This window comes from Caretta caretta, chromosome 9 (genome assembly GCF_965140235.1).
Source record: "Caretta caretta isolate rCarCar2 chromosome 9, rCarCar1.hap1, whole genome shotgun sequence".
Classification (NCBI taxonomy): Eukaryota; Metazoa; Chordata; order Testudines; family Cheloniidae; genus Caretta; species Caretta caretta.
The window spans coordinates 4,358,873-4,378,883 of NC_134214.1; the positions used below are offsets into that span (position 1 = coordinate 4,358,873).

The 20,011-nt window shown below is 48.3% G+C and overlaps 1 protein-coding gene across 1 annotated transcript in view; it reads right to left on the minus strand.

Moving 5' to 3' along the window:
* Positions 1-20,011, minus strand: part of TPRG1 (tumor protein p63 regulated 1) — a 78,486-nt gene that overhangs the window by 51,634 nt on the left and 6,841 nt on the right. Inside the window, exons 2-3 of the mRNA XM_075132045.1 lie at positions 13,662-13,870; positions 8,364-8,455 (exon numbers count right to left, since the gene is read on the minus strand). Of these exons, the coding sequence (XP_074988146.1) occupies positions 8,364-8,455; positions 13,662-13,862 (293 nt within the window). The 5' untranslated portion in view covers positions 13,863-13,870. The remainder of the gene's footprint in view (positions 1-8,363; positions 8,456-13,661; positions 13,871-20,011) is intronic.

Below are 20,011 nucleotides of genomic sequence, written 5' to 3' on the forward strand. Positions count from 1 at the left end.
TCCCAACTATCTTAGATCCTAAGGAACGCTGAGCACTCTCCGGCTGTCAAATACACACACCGAGGTGCTAAGAGAGACTCTGATATGACCTATTCTACTCTATATCGATTATCAGCATGGTGCGCACACACAAAAACCCCCATTCATACAATACACACAAGAGTATCTGTTCCCTGAGCTCTCAGGAGCTTTGGAATGGACAGGTACCCTTCTCCCCCCTGTGGGGCAATCCTGATGTTTGATTCATCAGGGTTAACTGACAGAATAAATTCAGAGATGCTTTTGGTCTATCAACTACATAACTAGCCCTGTCCAGAACCACTTTTAAAGATGTGTATTTAAGCCTCAGACAAAGGCCACTGATGGTCGGCAGATACTGCCCTTGATGGACAACTGATCCAATATAACAAATCATTTGCCTTGAGGCTTTACAGTGAGACGCTTAAAGACTGATTTTTAACGCTGTGGGTAATTAACTATGATAGCAACTTACCTAGGGATGTGATGAATTCTCCATCAGTTGGAACTGTTAAATCAAAATTAGGTGTCCGTTCAAAATATACACTCTATCTCCACCACAAGTTATTGGACTCAATGAAGATATCAAGGGGTGAAGTTCTCTGGCCTGTATTACACAGGAGGTCAAACTAGATGATCACAATGATCCCTTTTGGCCTTAGAAAATGAACATCTGTGTCTCTATTGTACATAATCTCTCTACATGCTCATCCGCGCTGGGAAACAATGTAATAAAGACCAGGGTAGCCATTAGCTCAGAGCACATGCTTCCATCATAGGGAACTCATAGGAAAATTATGCATTTAATTGTTATCAGAGCCACGCACCCACTATAAATTCAGTCTGGCCACAGGAGGTATTCCCTGGATGCTGTCATGGCCCAGACACCAGACATTACCATCACGTCTCACACCAGGGCACCAGCAGGCCACTGTGTCGGTCCCTGGTCTAGGAGAGCTGGGAATGGCCATAGGGGAGGTGACAGAGGTGGGGGACTTAAGTGGGGGGGTGAGGTGCCAGGAACCGTCAAAGAGAGGTCAGTCACCCACAAGGCGGGATTAGGAGCTGAGAAATCCTGGGGATTCATGTGCCCCACACAGATACAGTGTTCTTACAGGCCCACAAAGAGACACTGACTCTTGGGGGGAAAGGACAGCGCTAATACCCAGATGCAGACTCGGAGGAGTTGTCGATGGGGATGGCTGTAGATCTATTATAAAGACGCTGCTCAGTTATCCAAACACACACTCCAGAGGCCCGGAAAGGGCCAGTCCAACTCCCATGGCCGCCAAAGGAAAGGCGGCCAGTGCCCTCAGCGAATGCCTTTAACGCAGGGACATGGGCGCCGGGGCAGAGCTCAGTGTGCACCTGCCCGGTTCCCTGAGATGGTCTCTGCTGAAGGGTCAGAAGCGTTTGCAATTTCCACAGTAGTTAAGGGGAGGAGGAGGACGATACTGACCGGTATACAAAGGCCACCTCGTGGACTGCACTTGGCAAGCTCGGGCCAGCCCCTCTGCCAGGCCAGCGCTGGGCCGTGCTGAGCTGTAGCGGGTGAGGAGGGACCACAGTGCCATTCTGCGACCGCCCCCACCAGGCCCGCGTTGGCTGGCAGAGTTTGCTGGAGCACAACAGCCTTGGGCCACGTCCCAGACAGACAAGGACAGCCCCGGGGCAGCGAGGGGGTGATGTCAACGTGTCATGCCAGCTCTACGCCATACAGCAGTGCCTCCCCGCACCGGGGTGCATCCCCGCCCCCTGCGTCAGATCCAGCAGCCACATGGCCCCTGGCTGCTGCAAGAAGGGACAGGCCCAGAGCAGACAATGCGCACGATGCTGCTGCAGCAGCCCGGGAGCTATTCTGTGCACACTTTGTGGCCTGAGCGAAACGGAGTCGATGCGGGAGTAAGGTGGAGGTGGCAAGCCCATCGCGGGCAGGTTGGGAATCCAGAGCCTCGGCTCAGCTTAACTCCAGTGCTCCGGATAGTGAGGAACTAGGAGCGTTTCCCACAGGCTGAAAGATGCTGTCAGCAACTTCTCATGACCAACAGCGCTTTCTGGGCTCGGGACCAGTAAGCGTGGTGGGCTGGGGGAGGAACAGGGATGTGCAGCACAGCTGTCTAGTTAGTCACAATGGGCACAGGTGGCCCACTCCCTGGCAGAGCCTTCAAACCACCTACCCACTACAGTGACAGGAGAGGGAGATGGGAAGCACAGCACGTGGATCTGGCGGCTCAATTGCATGGATGGAAAAAAGCAGGAGGCGTCTCTCTCAAACACGAAGAGGAGCAGGGGGTGGGGGTTTGCAAGCTACTTACTGCCTTTTGTGTGTGGAGGACAGCGTATGTGTGTGGTTATGTGAGAGGCACAATCGTTCCGCTCATGGGGAGCGTGTCTCCCCTTAACCCTCTGGAGGCCAGCCCCTAACTGACACAGTCTGCCCACAAGTGTCTGTGAATGTCACTGCTGTCTGCTCCCAGCTGTAACGTCAGGCCTGCTCATGATTGTGATCATATCATCCTCTAGCAGTGGCAGCCTACAGAAGCAGCAGAAACCTGAACGTTACTACAGCTAACAGCTATTCTTCTGCAGCCCAAGTATGACTGGGACCAAGCCCGATGCCTCTGTTTTGTTGTTTAGCCAATATCCACACCATCTGCCTGCAGCCACGGATTTGTTCCTAGGAGTGCCACGCTAATTAATGACAGGTTTCAGAGTAGCAGCCGTGTTAGTCTGTATTCGCAAAAAGAAAAGGAGGACTTGTGGCACCTTAGAGACTAACCAATTTATTTGAGCTGTAGCTCACGAAAGCTTATGCTCAAATACAATGGTTAGTCTCTAAGGTGCCATAAGTCCTCCTTTTCTTTTTACTCTAATTAATGACGGGCCGCAGTTGAGAGTGGGTCAGCTGCGCAAAAGCACCAGATCTAGGGGTCAGTTCCTCTAACATTCCTCCAGGATGAAGAGTACCTGAGAGATACTGATTCCCTTCCCCTGGGTGCATGCCTGCACATACACACCTAAACAAGGTCAAAATGCAGAACCCAATCCTTGCACTGCTGAACTAAGCAGCAAGAAAAACAGCTCTCCCCTGCTCTCTCTGACCAGTTGTAGGGAGCAGAAAAGAGGAGGCAAGGGGTGATTTGATGCATGGAGGTTAATGCCGACAGCTGGCTGGTGAGACTTCAGTGATATCACAGAGGGATGCAGAAAAGCGAAAGCGTCTGGATGGGAAAGCACAGCAGACTCTGGGGTCATAGGGCTAAGAGAAGAGACCCATTAGTCATCACTGCCATGGCTCAGGCATAAGAAACATTTGGAGCTAAATTAAAGGGAGGGCAGGACAATGCACTAGAGAAAGCGACCGTGCAGCAGCTCAGCCTAGCCTACGAACCTCCGTGCTTGGAGTAAATTGATGTAAGAGGACTATTGCTCAGCTTCAGAAACGGGAGAGTGTGAGCCCCTTTTGCAATCCTGGCAGCAGTGGGCAGGAAGGAGAGAGATGACACACCCACATCATGTGTGGGGGCTGAATAGATCCAGTGCCACGTCAGAAATAAAAAGCTAGTGGCTGATATTGGATAGCCCCCGAAAATATACTGCAAGCTACAGAATTGTGGTCATGAACCCAACTCCAAAGGCTGAGCTGGCTCTCAAAGGGCCCCAAACTACAGCACTCAACAGACTTGACATGACAAAGTTCCAGGTCATTAGAAAGGCAAGGAGAGTGAGCTTGTATCTTGTATTGGACTAGTGTCTGTTGGTGAGAGAGACAAGCTTTCAAGTTTACACACAGCTCTTCTTCTGGTCTGGGAAAGGTACTCAGAGTGTCATGGCTAAAAACAAGATGGAAGAGATTGTTTAGCATAGTGGCTCTCAACCTTTCCAGATAACTGTACCCCTTTCAGGATTTGTCTTCTGTTCCCGGCCTCCAACCCCCTGCCCAAGTTTCACCTCACCTCAAAACTACTTGCTTACGAAATCAGACATAAAAATACAAAAGAGTCACAGCACTCTGTTACTGAAAAGTTGCTGACTTCCCCAGTTTTACCACATAACTATAAAATAAACCAATTGGAATATAAATACTGTACCTGCATGTCAGTGGATAGTATACAGAGCCATAGAAACAAGTCATTGTCTGTAGGAAATTTTAGCTAGCTGACTTCGCTAGTGCTTTTAATGGAGCCTGTTGTAAAACTAGGCAAATCTCTAGATGAGTCGATGTGCCCCCTGGAAGAGCTCTGTGCACCCCCAGAGGAACGTGTACCCCGGGTTGAGAACCACTGCATGAGTAGTTAACAAGGTGAAGTGGCCAGCTAACATCCCTGCAGCCATAGACTCGTAGGACTGGAAGGGACCTCGAGAGGTCATCGAGTCCAGTCCCCTGCACTCACAGCAGGACTAAGTATTATCTAGATCATCCCTGACAGGTGTTAGTCTAACCTGCCCTTAAAAATCTCCAATGATGGAGATTCCACAACCTCACTAGGCAATTTATTCCAGTGCTTAACCACCCTGACAGTTAGGAAGTTTTTCCTGATGTCCAGCCTAAACCTCCCTTGCTGCAATTTAAGCCCATTGCTTCTTGTCCTATCCTCAGAGGTTAAGAAAAACAATTCTTCTCCCTCCTCCATGTAACAACCTTTTATGTACTTGAAAACTGTTATGTCCCCTCTCAGTCTTCTCTAACAAACCCAATTTTTTCAATCTTCCCTCATAGGTCATTTTTTCAGGACCTTTAATTATTTTTGTTGTTCTTCTCTGGACTCTCTCCAGCTTGTCCACATCTTTCCTGAAATGTGGCATCCAGAACTGGACACAATACTCCAACTGAGGCCTAATCAGAAGAGCAAAAGAATTACTTCACATGCCTTGCTTACAACACTCCAGCTAATACATCCCAGAATGATGTTCGCTTTTTTTGCAACAGCGTTACACTGTTGACTCATATTTAGCTTGTGGTCCACTATGACCCCAGATCCCTTTCCACAGTACTGCTTTCTAGGCAGTCATTTCCTATTTTGTATGTGTGCAACTGATTGTTCCTTCCTAAGTGGAGTACTTTGCATTTGTCTTTATTGAATTTCATCCAGTTTACTTCAGACCATTTCTCCAGTTTGTCCAGATCATTTTGAATTTTAATGCTATCCTCAAAAGCACTTGCAACTCCTCCCATCTTGGTATCGTTTGCAAAATTTATAACTTTTGTCATAGGACAAAAAAGGGGGAGGGAAGGTTATTGGATTACAGAGTGTTGTAATGAGCCATAAATCCAGCGTCTCTGTTCGGTCCAGATTTTTAGTGTCTAGCTACGTTATGAATTTAAGCTCCCAAGCTTGTCTTTTGAAGGTATTGTGTGGGTTTCCTTTGAGGATGAGGACTGATAGGTCACATATGTAGTGATCTGTTGCACAAAGTGTTCCCCCCGGGCGATGTGGTGTTTTTGTCTTTCATTATTTTCCTGTGTGAGCTCATTCAAGAGCGTAGAATTGTCTTCTTTCACCCACGTCGTTGTTAGTGGGGCATTTAGTGCACTGGACGAGGTACACACGGGGTACGACAACACTGCGAAGTCCAGGGGTCATTGGACAAATCCTTCAATGGTCTGATTAAGGACTTACATAGATTCAGCTAGAAAAAAAAGGGTTTTGGTTCTTGGCGTTAGCTTTTTTCTGAAAGGGAGGACATGCTTTTCAAAAGGTCCTAAGTGACTTGGGAACCTAAGTCCCATTTTCAAAAGTGACGGGCATTTAGGAGCCTAAATCTCATTGAAGGGCAGCAGGTCTTAGGTTCCAAAGTGCCCAGGTGATTTTTGAAAATGGGATTTGGACTCTTGAAAGTTTTACCCAAACTCTCACCTTGGACAGCTGGAAACAAATCGAGAAAGAACATGTGCTTGGTTTTGAATGCGCTAAGGCCCCAGCCCTGCAAACCCTCATGCAAGATCAGGTCCCACGCTTGTAAAGTGCCTTTGACCCATCAGGATAAACTGCCCTGTAGAAATTCAGGGGATTAAATATAAACTAGGGCTGGAATTTCCACAGCCACCTAAAAGATTCAGAGATTCCAAGGCCAGAAGGGACCATTGTGATCATCTAGTGAGACCTCGGGTGTAACACAGGACATAGGACATCCCCAAAATAGTCCCACTGCAGATCCTTTAGAAAAACATCCCATGGTGATTTAAACATTGCCAGTGATGGAGGATCCACCACGACCTTTGGGAAATTGTTCTAGTGGTGCCCGGTTGCCACTCATTTTAATGCATGCTGGGAATCCATGTGCAGTAGGCAGCTTTCAACGCCAGCAGGCAGAAATTCAGAGACTGAGGGCTGGGATATTTCGGCCTGCCTTTAGAAGGAATGGATGTGGGGTGCCTTTAAATCTCACACACCTGCCAGCCCCAGCACTGCTGAAGTAGCTTAAAAGAAGCTCACTGACACGTCTTCACAATCAGCAACAAAATACTGTATCTGGACGACAGCAGCCACCCCTCCCAGCGGCCTCATCACACAGGATGAGCCAGCCTGTCTGACATCCTCCCTGACCGAGCGGGCTTCACACAGAGAAGAGCAACTCGCATCACAGCTGGTCTGTGCAAACCCTCCCTCGGAGGGTTGGAGCTTTTAAAAACATAGCAAATATATACAAGCTCCTGGAGAGGCCAAAGCAAACAGCAGCCCTGCTAAATGGGCTCCCTAACTCCAACAGTTGAGCACAGGCAGACTTGACGAGCTACTTGCCAACCAGGTCACAGGACCACAGCATGGAATCATTAGTGCAAGTAACCGTGCCCTTAACCACGGATTGCCAAGCAATCTGCCGCATTTGCCATGTCCACACACCACCACAGCAGTATTTACCCCGTCATTAAAAGGTCATTTCACTATCGTTACCAATACACAAGAGGTTTTAGACTATGGAAGGTTGCCCCAGGGCTCCTACCTACCAGTCCATCTCCGCTATTGAGATGCAGATTCTTGGGCTGGTTCATTTTGTCCTATAAACCGTTTTTTTGGGGGGTTTTTTGCACAGAGGGTGAGGAGGGAGGGAGGGGATTGAAGAGGGAGGATGGTCCCGTGCTGAAGGGACTCAGGAGTGTAATTCCTGGTTCCAACCCAGAATTCCTGTGTAACCGCCCTATGCAACCTGCCCTGTGACTCAGTTTCCAGTCTGTAAAATGGGGATAAATACTGCTCCCTTTCAGCCACTCTTTGTCATGTCTATTTAGGCTGGAAGTTCTTTGGAGGATAGACTGTACCGTGTGTATGTGGAGCACCCAGCACAACAGAGCTCTGATCCTGATTTGGGACCTCTAAATTTTGCCGTAATGGCTGTCAAATCCGCCTACGTAACCCTGGTCCTACCAGCCTCTTTCTCTGTACTTTCGAAATCGCTCAACTATGTCAGGAGCCGCATTAAATGCTGTTCTCATCTCGGCTAAACCCAGGGTGCCACCTGCACAGATCCTTAACTGCAGAACATATCCGCTCCCGGGCTCGAATGACGTGTCATCTGTGAGACTGAGGATTTGTCATTTGCCGCTGCTGGGATCCTTTTAACTAGAAATAAACATAGCAGAGGGGGCAATATCCAAGTTTCAGTTTCCTTAAAAGAAGCTGCTAACAGAGACCTTTGCAGCAAGATCAGCGATGATTCGGTCTCCCCCTCCCTGCACTAGCTCTTACAAAATCACAAAAGAGGCTCAGATGACCCCAGAATTAACAGTTATATTTACATTAACATGGTCTCTCTTCTTTGGTCTGACGAAGACACCACCACTACCTATCTCTTATCTAGCACTTTTCATCTGCAGATTTCAAAGCACTTTACCAAAGGAGGGCAGATGGGAAAACACAGATGGGAAAACACAGATGGGAAAACTGAGGCACAGAGCAGGACAGTTACCTGCCCAAGGTCACCCAGCAGGCTGTAACAGTGCCAGGAACTGAATGCAGGTCTCCTGAGTCCCAGTCCAGCGCTCTACACACTGTTGCCAGTATAATAAATGACACTTACACAGCACTTACTGTCAGCATGATTTACAAACCACTAACAAAAGGATCATCAATATTAAGAGATTCTACACAACTCTTTACAGCACTACATTGGAGGCATAGGCCTGCTTTGTTCGTGCCTGGAATTCCTCTCCCTACAGTCTCCCTTTCAACAGAAAGTCATGCTACTGCTGATGTATCTATGCACTCACTTCTAAAAGCAGAACCCAGAGAGCTTAACCCAGTGTCGCTATGTGACACCCCTTCCCTCCCATTCTTGCTTTATTTCTAGCAGCCCATAACAAAGCCACCACCTCAGCCAGTGCCCCATATGTCACGACTACTCACTCGGTCAAAAGCCAGAAGCTCTGAGCAGTTTCCCCCGAATTCTTGACCACGTGGATTTTTAGATCTTCTATGGCTTGGTCAAATGCTCCTGGCTAGAAAGAGAGAACATCAGAAAAGAATAGCAAGATAAACATGACGGAAAGAAATTACAGCTCAAACACACACGCTCCTCTTATTCTAATCCACGTCGTTGGAGCAACGCTAAGTGCATACAGGTGTCCCCTTCAAAGAAAAGTATCCACGTCTCAAGCCTCAGAACTAGGGGATCTATTCAAACCATGTTTTTTATTTGGAAATGACTCAGTCATCTGCCCTCTGTCTGCCTTCCAGGGGGTGGGGGTTCATTTTATATACACAAGCTAATTGTGACATCCTTATTGTGCAGCTGTTAGAGGGTTCATCATGAGGTGACAACTATACCAGCTCCAAAGAAACAGAATATTGTTCAAACAAGAACAGAGCTTTCAAAACTACCAAAGTAATGACCAGGATGTGTGTGGAGGGAATCCAAGATGGCAGATGGTGTTGGGGCGGTCTCACGGGTTAATGCAAAGGCCTTCCATTGGTTATGGAAGTACCACACATTTCCGTCTGTTCGTTGGCTTGTGGGTGTATGTGTCTGTCTGTCTGTGGGATTCCACTGACTTCACTGGAGGTACTTCACATTTACACTGGTGTAAACAAGATCACATCCGGCCTGTATGACATGGGTCTTTTATATTTGTGATAGGAACACAACAGAAAGGGAGGAAGGTGGTAAAGACGTGGTATTTCATGACTGGGCTTGCGAGGCCTCAAACTGAAACTCACAACACGAGTTCCCTCTTCTCTTCTTCAAAATGAACAGGAAACTGCCACTTTCACTTGGTTTCAATGTAAGCCCATAAACCAGCCCTGGTCCACTTGAAAAGTCCCTGAGCATCAGCAAACCTTAGCTGTGCATCACGCACAACCAGGAGAGCCTCACATGGTTTCACCTTTTCTAAGAGACCTTTTCCACAGCACTGGTCGCCTAGCTCTGCAGGGCTGCTGTTACTTTGGAAAGACAGCAGCACAGGGGACCAGAGAGGACAGGGGAGCTGATCGTAGGGGCCAGCTCCATGGGTGCTCTGGGGCTAGAGCACCCGGGGGGAAAAAAAGTGGGTGCTCAGCACCCTCGGGGCAGCTACCTGATCAGCTCCTCTCCCTCCACGCAGCACCTCCTGCATGCCGCAAGCAGCTGTTCAGCGGTGTGCAGAAGGCACTGGAGGGAGGGCGAGGAGCAGGGGCTGGGCGAGCACACTTGGGGGAAGGAACGGAGGGGGACGGGAAGAGGTGGGGCGGGGCTGGGGGTTTGGGGGAAGGGGTGGAGTGGGGGCAGGGCCTGGGATGGAGCAGGGGTCAAGCACACTCCCGGCAACCCATAACGACAGTACCTATGGGTCTGATGCAACTGAGTTTGACTGGCAAAGCCAGCTGGTCCTTCTACTGAAAGCGCATTATCTGTAAAGGTGCTCGGCACCCTCACACCCCTGAAGTCGCTTTCCAGGATCAGGCTTCAAGGATCTGATCCAAAGCCCAGTGAAGTCAATGGGAATCTTTAAACGTGCCACGGACCATGTCCTTAAATAAGGCCATAGCCTCAGCCAGTGCTTAATTTGTAACAAAAGATGTGCCGGGGCTCAAGCCACTTCTTTACATGCATAGTGGATGCAGTCAGCCCAGAGGTGCCGGGGCTCTGAACTGCCGGGCCCAGAGGTGCCGGGGCTAAGCCCTGGCAAGCCAATTAAGCATTGGCCTTATGACGAGGGAGGCTTAGACCATCTGCATTCTAGGGGGCCTTAGAGCATCTTAGAGCACCCATAACTATTTTACATTTGGGGACAATGTATACCTTCAGATCAGCGGCACTGCTATGGGTACCCGCATGGCCCCACAGTATGCCAACATTTTTATGGCTGATTTAGAACAACGCTTCCTCAGCTCTCGTCCCCTAAAGCCCCTACTCTACTTGTGCTATATTGATGACATCTTCATCATCTGGACCCATGGAAAAGAAGCCCTTGAGGAATTCCACCATGATTTCAACAATTTCCATCCCACCATCAACCTCAGCCTGGTCCAGTCCACACAAGAGATCCACTTCCTGGACACTACAGTGCTAATAAACAATGGTCACATAAACACCACCCTATACCGGAAACCTACTGACCGCTATTCCTACCTGCATGCCTCCAGCTTTCACCCTGACCACACCACACGATCCATCGTCTACAGCCAAGCTCTGCGATACAACCGCATTTGCTCCAACCCCTCAGACAGAGACAAACACCTACAAGATCTCTGTCAAGCTTTCTTACAACTACAATACCCACCTGCAGAAGTAAAGAAACAGATTGATAGAGCCAGAAGAGTTCCCAGAAGTTACCTACTACAGGACAGGCCTAACAAAGAAAATAACAGAACGCCACTAGCCGTCACCTTCAGCCCCCAACTAAAACCCCTCCAACGCATTATTAAGGATCTACAACCTATCCTAAAGGATGACCCAACACTCTCACAAGTCTTGGGAGACAGGCCAGTCCTTGCCTACAGACAGCCCCGCAACCTGAAGCAAGAAAACTCACCAACAACCACATACCACACAACAGAACCACTAACCCAGGAACTTATCCTTGCAACAAAGCCCGTTGCCAATTGTGCCCACATATCTATTCAGGGGACACCATCACAGGGCCTAATAACATCAGCCACACTATCAGAGGCTCGTTCACCTGCACATCCACCAATGTGATATATGCCATCGTGTGCCAGCAATGCCCCTCTGCCATTTACATTGGTCAAACTGGACAGTCTCTTCGTAAAAGAATAAATGGACACAAATCAGATGTCAAGAATTATAACATTCATAAACCAGTCGGAGAACACTTCAATCTCTCTGGTCACGCGATTACAGACATGAAGGTCGCTATCTTAAAACAAAAAAACTTCAAATCCAGACTCCAGCGAGAAACTGCTGAATTGGAATTCATTTGCAAATTGGATACTATTAATTTAGGCTTAAATAGAGACTGGGAGTGGCTAAGTCATTATGCAAGGTAGCCTATTTCCCCTTGTTTTTTCCTACCCCTCCCCCCGGCCCCAGATGTTCTGGTTTAACTTGGATTTAAACTTTGAGAGTGGTCAGTTTGGATGAGCTATTACCAGCAGGAGAGTGAGTTTGTGTGTGTATGGGGGTGGGGGGGTGAGAAAACCTGGATTTGTGCTGGAAATGGCCCACCTTGATTATCATGCACATTGTAGGGAGAGTGGTCACTTTGGATGAGCTATTACCAGCAGGATAGTGAGTTTGTGTGTGTGGTTTTTGGGAGGGGGGTGAGGGGGTGAGAGAACCTGGATTTGTGCAGGAAATGGCCCAACCTGATTATCATGCACATTGTGTAGAGAGTTGTCACTTTGGATGGGCTATCACCAGCAGGAGAGTGAATTTGTGTGGGGGGGGGAGGATGAGAAAACCTGGATTTGTGCTGGAAATGGCCCAACTTGATGATCACTTTAGATAAGCTATTACCAGCAGGACAGTGGGGTGGGAGGAGGTATTGTTTCATATTCTCTGTGTATATATAAAGTCTGCTGCAGTTTCCACGGTATGCATCCGATGAAGTGAGCTGTAGCTCACGAAAGCTCATGCTCAAATAAATTGGTTAGTCTCTAAGGTGCCACAAGTACTCCTTTTCTTTTAGAGCATCTGCGTTATTCTGAAAGAAAGGCCTGCTCCGGATGGCAGCATGAAAAGCCAACTCGCTCTATGAGCCGCCTTGATTTCCGACCAGGGAGATGCTCCCACAGGCAGCACCGTGCCTGATTCAGACCTCTGTGGGGCAGGGGGCAGGGAGGTGATAGCATGCAGGGAGACTTGGTGTCGATATGAGCCAAACCAGTGTCATACAGGCAGCTGTGTCTCAGAACACCAGGGGATGCCCGGAGCCTGCTTACTAGAGACTTGCTGCCTACAGGAGACTGCAAGCTATAAAAAGGCAACAGGGAACCGTTCATTAAATAGTAAATGATCAAATGGTTTGAGCTCCTTTCATCTGCATATAATTTACATTCTTAAGTTTAAATTTAGAGAGAATTTCTCCCCTCCCCTTCCGGCTTTCGGGTATGATAGCTCGTGGATAGCAATCTGAGGGGAGCTTATAAATACATAGTCAGGGAAGATGAAGTATTGTTCCTTTTGTAAGACACTGCTTTGGATCAGCAGTCTCCGCCACTGAAACAATGATTCTACCCACAGCATAGCTCCAGTTATTAGCCCTGAGTGCTGCTTTTCCATCCAGGAAGACTCTGCATTAAATAGGTGCAAGAATTAAGGGCTCAATTAAGCCCAGTGGGAGCTTAAAGCGCTCAGCATCTCCAGGAGCTGCTTAGGATCAGAGCCTAATAGCAAATGCGTTAAAACAGTGGATCGGAGACAGCCGAGGAAATATATTCCACAGACTGCGTGCGCAATCAGACTTTGTATATACTAACATTAAGGAAAGGGCTTGTCAGGTGCTTTAGTTGATGCTGCCTGCATCAGTGAATGATAATTTTCAGATGCTTCTGTTGAGCCTTGGTGGATTCCTAGACTCAAGGCTGCTGGGCCCTCCACAAATACAATAAATTTGATGGAGGCCTTCTCTCCTTTGGGAATTTACTCCCTTTCCAGCCCATCAGTGGCTAGCAAAAGGAGTAGCTTCACCAATGCAAATTTCAAGTGTAGAAAAGCAAAGCCATGATTTACACCAATGCAGGTTACCCAGGGTTCAGAGAGGGGACTAGCTACCTTGGTACAAATTGCGGGTTTGTCTGCAAGGAGTTCTGGCCGCTGACTGATGGAACTGAGGCAAATTCCCACATTAGACACAGCCTTTGATTGGATAAAGCCCTCTCATAAGCTATTACTTCTCAGTTATCCTTGGGAATGTCACAGAGTTGGTTACGTCAAATTGCACTCCATACCATACCCTCCAAACATTAGGGAGTCCAGGTTTGACCTATACCTCATGCTCATGTGCAGGGAAGATAGTGAGCACAGCTTATGATTTGTGGGAGTTCCCGGTGGAAATCATGTATGCCCGAAGGAAACTAGACTCACATGCAGGTTTTTTCCCCCAACGAACCTAAATCATAGACTCCTAGCCACATAAGGGTAGATCACTCCAGATTCTCTTGGCAATTCGGGGACTGAATATCCAGGAGGAGAACCCAGGAGCCAAGCCATTCTGTGGGCAATCTGTTAACTAAGGGACACAAACAGGGGTGGGGTTTGCTTACCCTTGTAACAAAGAATTTCCTCATGGCATACTGGTTGGCGTAAGAATTTGGGAAGGGAGTAGACTCAGAAGTCAGAGAGGGGGACCCCATGCCTCCACTTGGGTGGGACTCTGGAGCTTTTCCATTGCCAGCTTTTCTTTCACCCATCTCTTCCATTTGCTCCACCATCTGGAACTCTTGGTTGTGCTCACTGTTAGACATTTCGCCACCTAAAAATCAAGCAAGACAGAACCACCAGAACATCTGATCAAATCTTTTGTATTACTGCTAAATGAAATGCAAGCACATGCCAACTGGGCAAAACCAAATGAATGCTTAAACCTCCATGCTTTTCCATATCTATGGCCTTCAAAATATCATTGAGCTGCGTTAGTAAATGACATTAACACAATAACATCGCCGTACTCGTTTGTCGCAGCTTTCATCCAAAAGATCTCAAAGTGCTCTGTAAATATGAGGTAGGTCTCACAACCCTCCCTTTGAGGAGAGTACATGTTATTCCTATTTCCAACACAGAAAGAAGGCATGGCCTGACCTAGGCCACCCTGGATTGTGGAAAAGCTGGGAACAGAAGCTCCGTTAGCTCAGTCCTGTAATTTAACCACTATGGACAATACTTCTGCCCAACACGTGCCAAGACCATTGTCCAAACCTTCTTGTGAAAGAGTGGACTCTCAGCTGCAGCACCTCCTTGTGGCCAGACGTGGTGTAGCAGCTCTACCACTCCAGCACCTCCTGCTGATGGTGGGTCTGGTTCTGCAGGGGTCTGTCTTCCTGTAACTCAGCCCGCCGGTCAGGCGACAATTTGTTCCCACCCCTCTGGGATCATAAAGTCCAAAAGTCCCCAGCACAAGGCCTTCAGTCTCAACTCCAGGTCCTGTTGTCCTCACACCCTTCTGTCGGGTCTCTGTCATTCTTGTCCCCTTCTCTGGACACATGCCATCTTGCTGCTGGCTAGTAGGAGAACCCAGGCCCAACCACACTGCTGGGCTCCAGCCCAGGGATCCTGTAACCAGCAGCCAAGGACTGTTCCCTGCAGCTCCCTGGACTTTTTCCTACTCAGCTGTGGAGGTTGACCCTTCTCTCAGGGGCCTGGACTCACAGGACTTTCCCTTGGAATCCTGTAACAAGCTCCCAAACTGCCAGCGATAAACCCACTTCTGCCCTCCTTGGACCTGACATTACATCCCTCTCAATAGCCTCCCCAGTTTCTCTCCTTTGAGCTTCCCACCAGAGCCTGTATCCCTCCGGTGGCTGCTCTGTAGCACTCCAGGCCACTTACCAGACTTCCCTGTTCCAGAGAAGATCCCAGGGCCAGCTCACCCCAACCTCTCTAGTCCCAGAAAGTGACTGCAACGTTCCTCGCTTGCTACCTACAGTCCCCTTCTAATCTAAAAAACTCCCTTATGTACAGTCTTCTCCTAGCCCTACCCCAGCTGCACTTCCTCATCCTTAAGCCTGGCCCACCCTTCAGGTGCAGCCTGGTATGCTCACTGGTCTCCTTCTCTGTCGCACATTTGCCCTTTCCTTGCCTGCATGGGGCATACACCCCCTCACACTCCTGAAATCTTTGAAGATTAGGATAGCACAGGACCTGGATCCAAAACAATTCTAGTTTTGATTATAAGAGAAGAAAACCTGGTCCGACGAATCCAAAGCCCACCTGAGAAGTTCTGCAAAAACAAAATCACCGGTCTCTCCCACCACACAAAAATCAATGTTATGTTGTATCTATTTATTTACTTAGGTCCTTCTTTGATGACAACATACAGGACTTCCCAATCATCCCCCTTTCTAGAGAGTATGTTCAAGGGGACAGCATTTGCCGGGGAATAAATGAGGAACACAGGCTACATTCAGCAGTCAGTGTACAGCAAATGGCAGAGCTGCATGAAAGCCAACCTCAGACATAGAAAAGGCAAGCAGCAATTTGCACCAGTTGGTAGCAATTAGCATACCATATGTGGAAAATCACAGGATGAGCCCTCAGATTTTGTTTCCGTTTATTTCTGTGGCATCTCCTGCAGTCGATAGCCTGGACACTTGTTTACTCTAACGATTCACTGAATGGGCATTGTTTCAAGCACTTGTCAGAGATATAACCCAGGGTCTTGGGCTTCTCTGCACCTTCCTCTGATCAGAGGATAGGAATGCAGTCACTGCATCGTGCTCTGTTCTGTGTTAATTTCACTTAGCAGGTGTGTGACTAGGAACAGGAGATCCTTGTGGGACTATTTAGGGTTGGGCTGCAAAACAAAGTGAAGTTTGCAAGCTTGTTTTTCCTGCCTCTGAACCAAAGGCTCCTCCCAAAGGCGAGTCAATTTAAAAAGAAAAATCTTTCTTCTTACAGAGAAGACTCTGCTGTGTATTAAGGACTTAAGAACACACTCAAAGGCTAGGTGAGCAAGAATGGGTGCCCTATCTATGGGAAGAGAATATGTTTATTTTTTTCATTAGCATCATCTCTCTTCTATGTTTTTTTCCCTGAGTTTAATTTATCGTTTTTTACTCTGCTCACTTATTCATCCACTTTGCATGCTGATCTCAGCCACCCAACTCATGTTGTAACGTCTCCCCCAGTGGAACACAAATCTAACAGCAGAGATAGTTGAGGAGTTTCGACAAAATGGTGTTTTTCTTGGAAAATGCTGATTCTTCACACCTCCACACCTGAGCACTCACCTGAGATGAGGGACACCTGGGCTCAAGTGCCTACAGTGTCTGATTTTCTCGGGTGGATGTGATTTCTCTCTCTGGTGTTTGTCAAAAAGCTTTGAACAGCTTCATGCAGAATGGGAAAAATTTCCAGAAAACCTCAACAATTTTTCCTGAGACAAAAAAACTATTTCCCACCAACCCTCCCTGTCAGCGTTTGAGTTCAAAGCCATGTTTCAGCCTGTTCAAAATTAGGCAAAACAAATTTGCCAAGTTTCGAGTGAGTACTGTATTGTGCTTTGCAAAACACAGAACTGACACAGCTGTGTCCCCTGGGGGAGCTTGCTAGCTGAATGGGACTGAGATAGAAAGAGTTAAAGGATGAGGGCAGGAGCAAATAAAGTGATAGAGCTGATGGGGTAAGCCCCTGAATAAAACTTCTGTGTGTGATTAGTTTATTGCTGGATAGAAGGCTGGTAACTATGGGTGGTGGCTCGTGGCATCTCTGCCCTGTGAAGTTTACTCCTGGAGTACACTGTAAAAGTCACCCAGTGCTGACAACAGGTGTTAGCAAGGGGTCCTGAATGTGGTTCAACTGCAAAAAGATGATTCTGGGGTGACTTCATTATGCTGTCTAAGTACCATCCTGGGGAGGGAATAGCAGGTACTAACAGGCTCTTCAATCTAACAGAGAAAGGCAGAACACCAACCAGCAGCTGGACACTGACACCAGACAAATGCAATCTAGAATTTAGGCCATGTATTTTTAACAGTGAGGGTGCTTAGCCACTAAGCTTATGCTCAAATAAATTGGTTAGTCTCTAAGGTGCCACAAGTCCTCCTTTTCTTTTTGCGAATACAGACTAACACGGCTGTTACTCTGAAACCTGGAACAGACTTGTAAGGGATGTGGTGGATTTTCCATCTCTTGATGGCTTTAACTCAAGACCGTCCAGCCTTGCTGGAAGAGATGCTTTAGTCAAATGCAAGTGTGCTGGGGTACATCACCTCCGCACCAGCATGGAAGGGTTAAGGAGCAGCGTGGGGCCAGGATGGCCCTGCCCCTCTGCCCTTGCAAATCTGGAGAAAGCATTAAAAGGAGATCTGGGCAACCCTGAGGAGGGACCAGACTGTTGAGTCTCTCCAGCTCTGAAGAGAGGGCTGGCAGCCTGCCGAGACCCTGCCCTCACAGGAGGAGGGTGCAGGACCCGGAGCAGAAGGGGAAAGAGGAGTCAGAGTTCCCCAGTGGACTCTGACATGGACAGTGACACTCCCAGGACTCTCTGGAGTCAGAGGGGCCCATATCCTGGAGGGAGTTGCTGACAGGTTGTTCTTTTCCTTTTTTTGGTTGAGCCCCGTTTCCTAACTGCAGGTGATTCTGTGGTTTCGCCTGGGACCCCGAGGGGGGACGTGGCCCCAGAGGCCTTGGCCAGAAGGTCGAGCGCTAGCCTGCTAGAAAGATGCCCCATAACTCCTGTTAGGGTGGGGGATAATTGGACTCATGTATGAGCTCCGCGTGTTGCTCCTGGAGGGAGCGCTCTACCATGGACAGATTCGTGACCCAAGTGATGGGGCTCAATTCCAGGGTAACTGGGCGGGAGGTCAGAGTAGAAAATCTGATGGTCCCTTCTGGGCTTAACCTCTGGAACTCTCTGTGCAGCCTGGGTGCAGACGCTAAGGTTGCAGCCCAGATACTGAGCTCAGCTGGTCCTTGGCACTGGACTTGCACTTAGCTTGCCCTCAGCTGCGACCGTGGACGATGCACACACTCTGCCACTGGTCACCTCGGTGCTATTGACCAGGCTGCAGTGCAGACCGCAGGCAAACGAAGAGCTCGCTGGCTTTTTACACCATAAAGAGGACACACAGGAAAACAAGCTGCCTTTTCAGTGCACAGTTATGGACACAAAGAACTTCCCTCATCTTTTACTGGGATGCGGCTCTAAAGCCAGTGGATCTACCCAGCTGGGGTTTTCCTGGTTTGGTGGGATTCCTCGGTGAGGGAAAGCTAATGAAGCCAGCTCCTGCACCACTCTCTTGGTGGCACTGGACGTGGGGCCATGGCCAGGGAGGAAAAGAGCGTGTCCGGAGCACCATCCAAATCCCCAGCTGCCCACTCGCACCCCAAACTGTTCTACACGCTGCCGACAGCTGAGCTCTCTCTGCTGGCCGTGGGATTGGGAAGCTCGTTTGCAGAGTTCCCCCTCCCAGATGTCTCATTTTTATTCCAGTAGGAAATAGGGCCAAGAGGCCCCAGTTAAGATCAGATCCCTATTCTGCTGCGTGCAACACCCCCTCCCACCTCACACACCGTAAGACACCTCTGGCCTTGAACAGCTTACAGTTTAAGCAGACAAGATAGACAAAGGATCCGGAAAAGGAAGCCCCAACCAGCACACAGGTGTATCTGAGAACCTGGGCTTTCATTACAGAATGTCGCAGGGTTTACCAGGAAGGCTGGCTACAGGGTAGAGGCTGTTGGATTTGCTAATAGATCGGCAGAGCCACAATACATCTGGGATTTGATGCCTCCCAAAAGGATGGTGTGCGCCCAAGGGAAGCCCTCAGCTCTACACCCCCAGCCTATAGGAAAGTGTCAGAATTTGCAAAAGATGTGTGTTTTGCCACTGCACTAGAGATATATGCATCAGCTCAGGCCACAAGAGTCTTATTCTGAAGCTAGGGCAAAGGCACAATATTATTAACCCCGCTTTCCTGCTGCGCTATATAGTGACCCATGAGGCAGATACATCTTCTCCAATAACTCCTTTGCAATCTACAGAGTTTGCTTTTGCTCATTTCAAAGGAGGCTCAGCCATCGTCCTCTCTTTACACACAACTTCAGGGAACTTCTAACCTTGAAATTAAGTTGAAGTCCTTGGAATGTTTGCTAATTAACCCGAAACTGACATTAACCACTTCCTTTCAGCGTTTCTGGGTATCCGAACAAATAGACTTCTTCAGCATATTTCAGTTGCCTGGCCTTTTGCATTGTAAAAGATCTAAGCAACATCTTTCCTAGACAGCTCTTTGCATTTAAATTACGGACTCCCTTACTGGTAAAAAGAAAAGGAGGACTTGTGGCACCTTAGAGACTAACCAATTTATTTGAGCATGAGCTTTCGTGAGCTACAGCTCACTTCATCGGATGCATACTGTGGAAACTGCAGAAGACATTATATACACAGAGACCATGAAACAATACCTCCTCCCACTCCACTCTCCTGCTGGTAATAGCTTATCTAAAGTGATCACTCTCCTTACAATGTGTATGATAATCAAGTTGGGCCATTTCCAGCACAAATCCAGGTTTTCTCACCCTCCGCCCCCCCCCCCCCCCCCCACACACACACACACACAAACTCACTCTCCTGCTGGTAATAGCCCATCCAAAGTGACCACTCTCTTTACAATGTGTATGATAATCAAGGTGGGCCATTTCCTGCACAAATAAGTCATTCCCACCCAGCATTGCTGAATTGTGTAATGGAGGTGTAAAGCTCAGGGAGGACCTACCACATAGCATGAATCAAATGAAGACATCAAAGGGCCGACGGCATGACAGGTTTCTCAGAGCATGCAACAGTGACCCCACTACAGGAAGCTTTGGGGATATTTACAGGGAGCTCCTCCCAGGTATATGGGGCAGCATGGGAGAAAGGACAAAGATGCTTGCTTGACAATTTAACTCATGG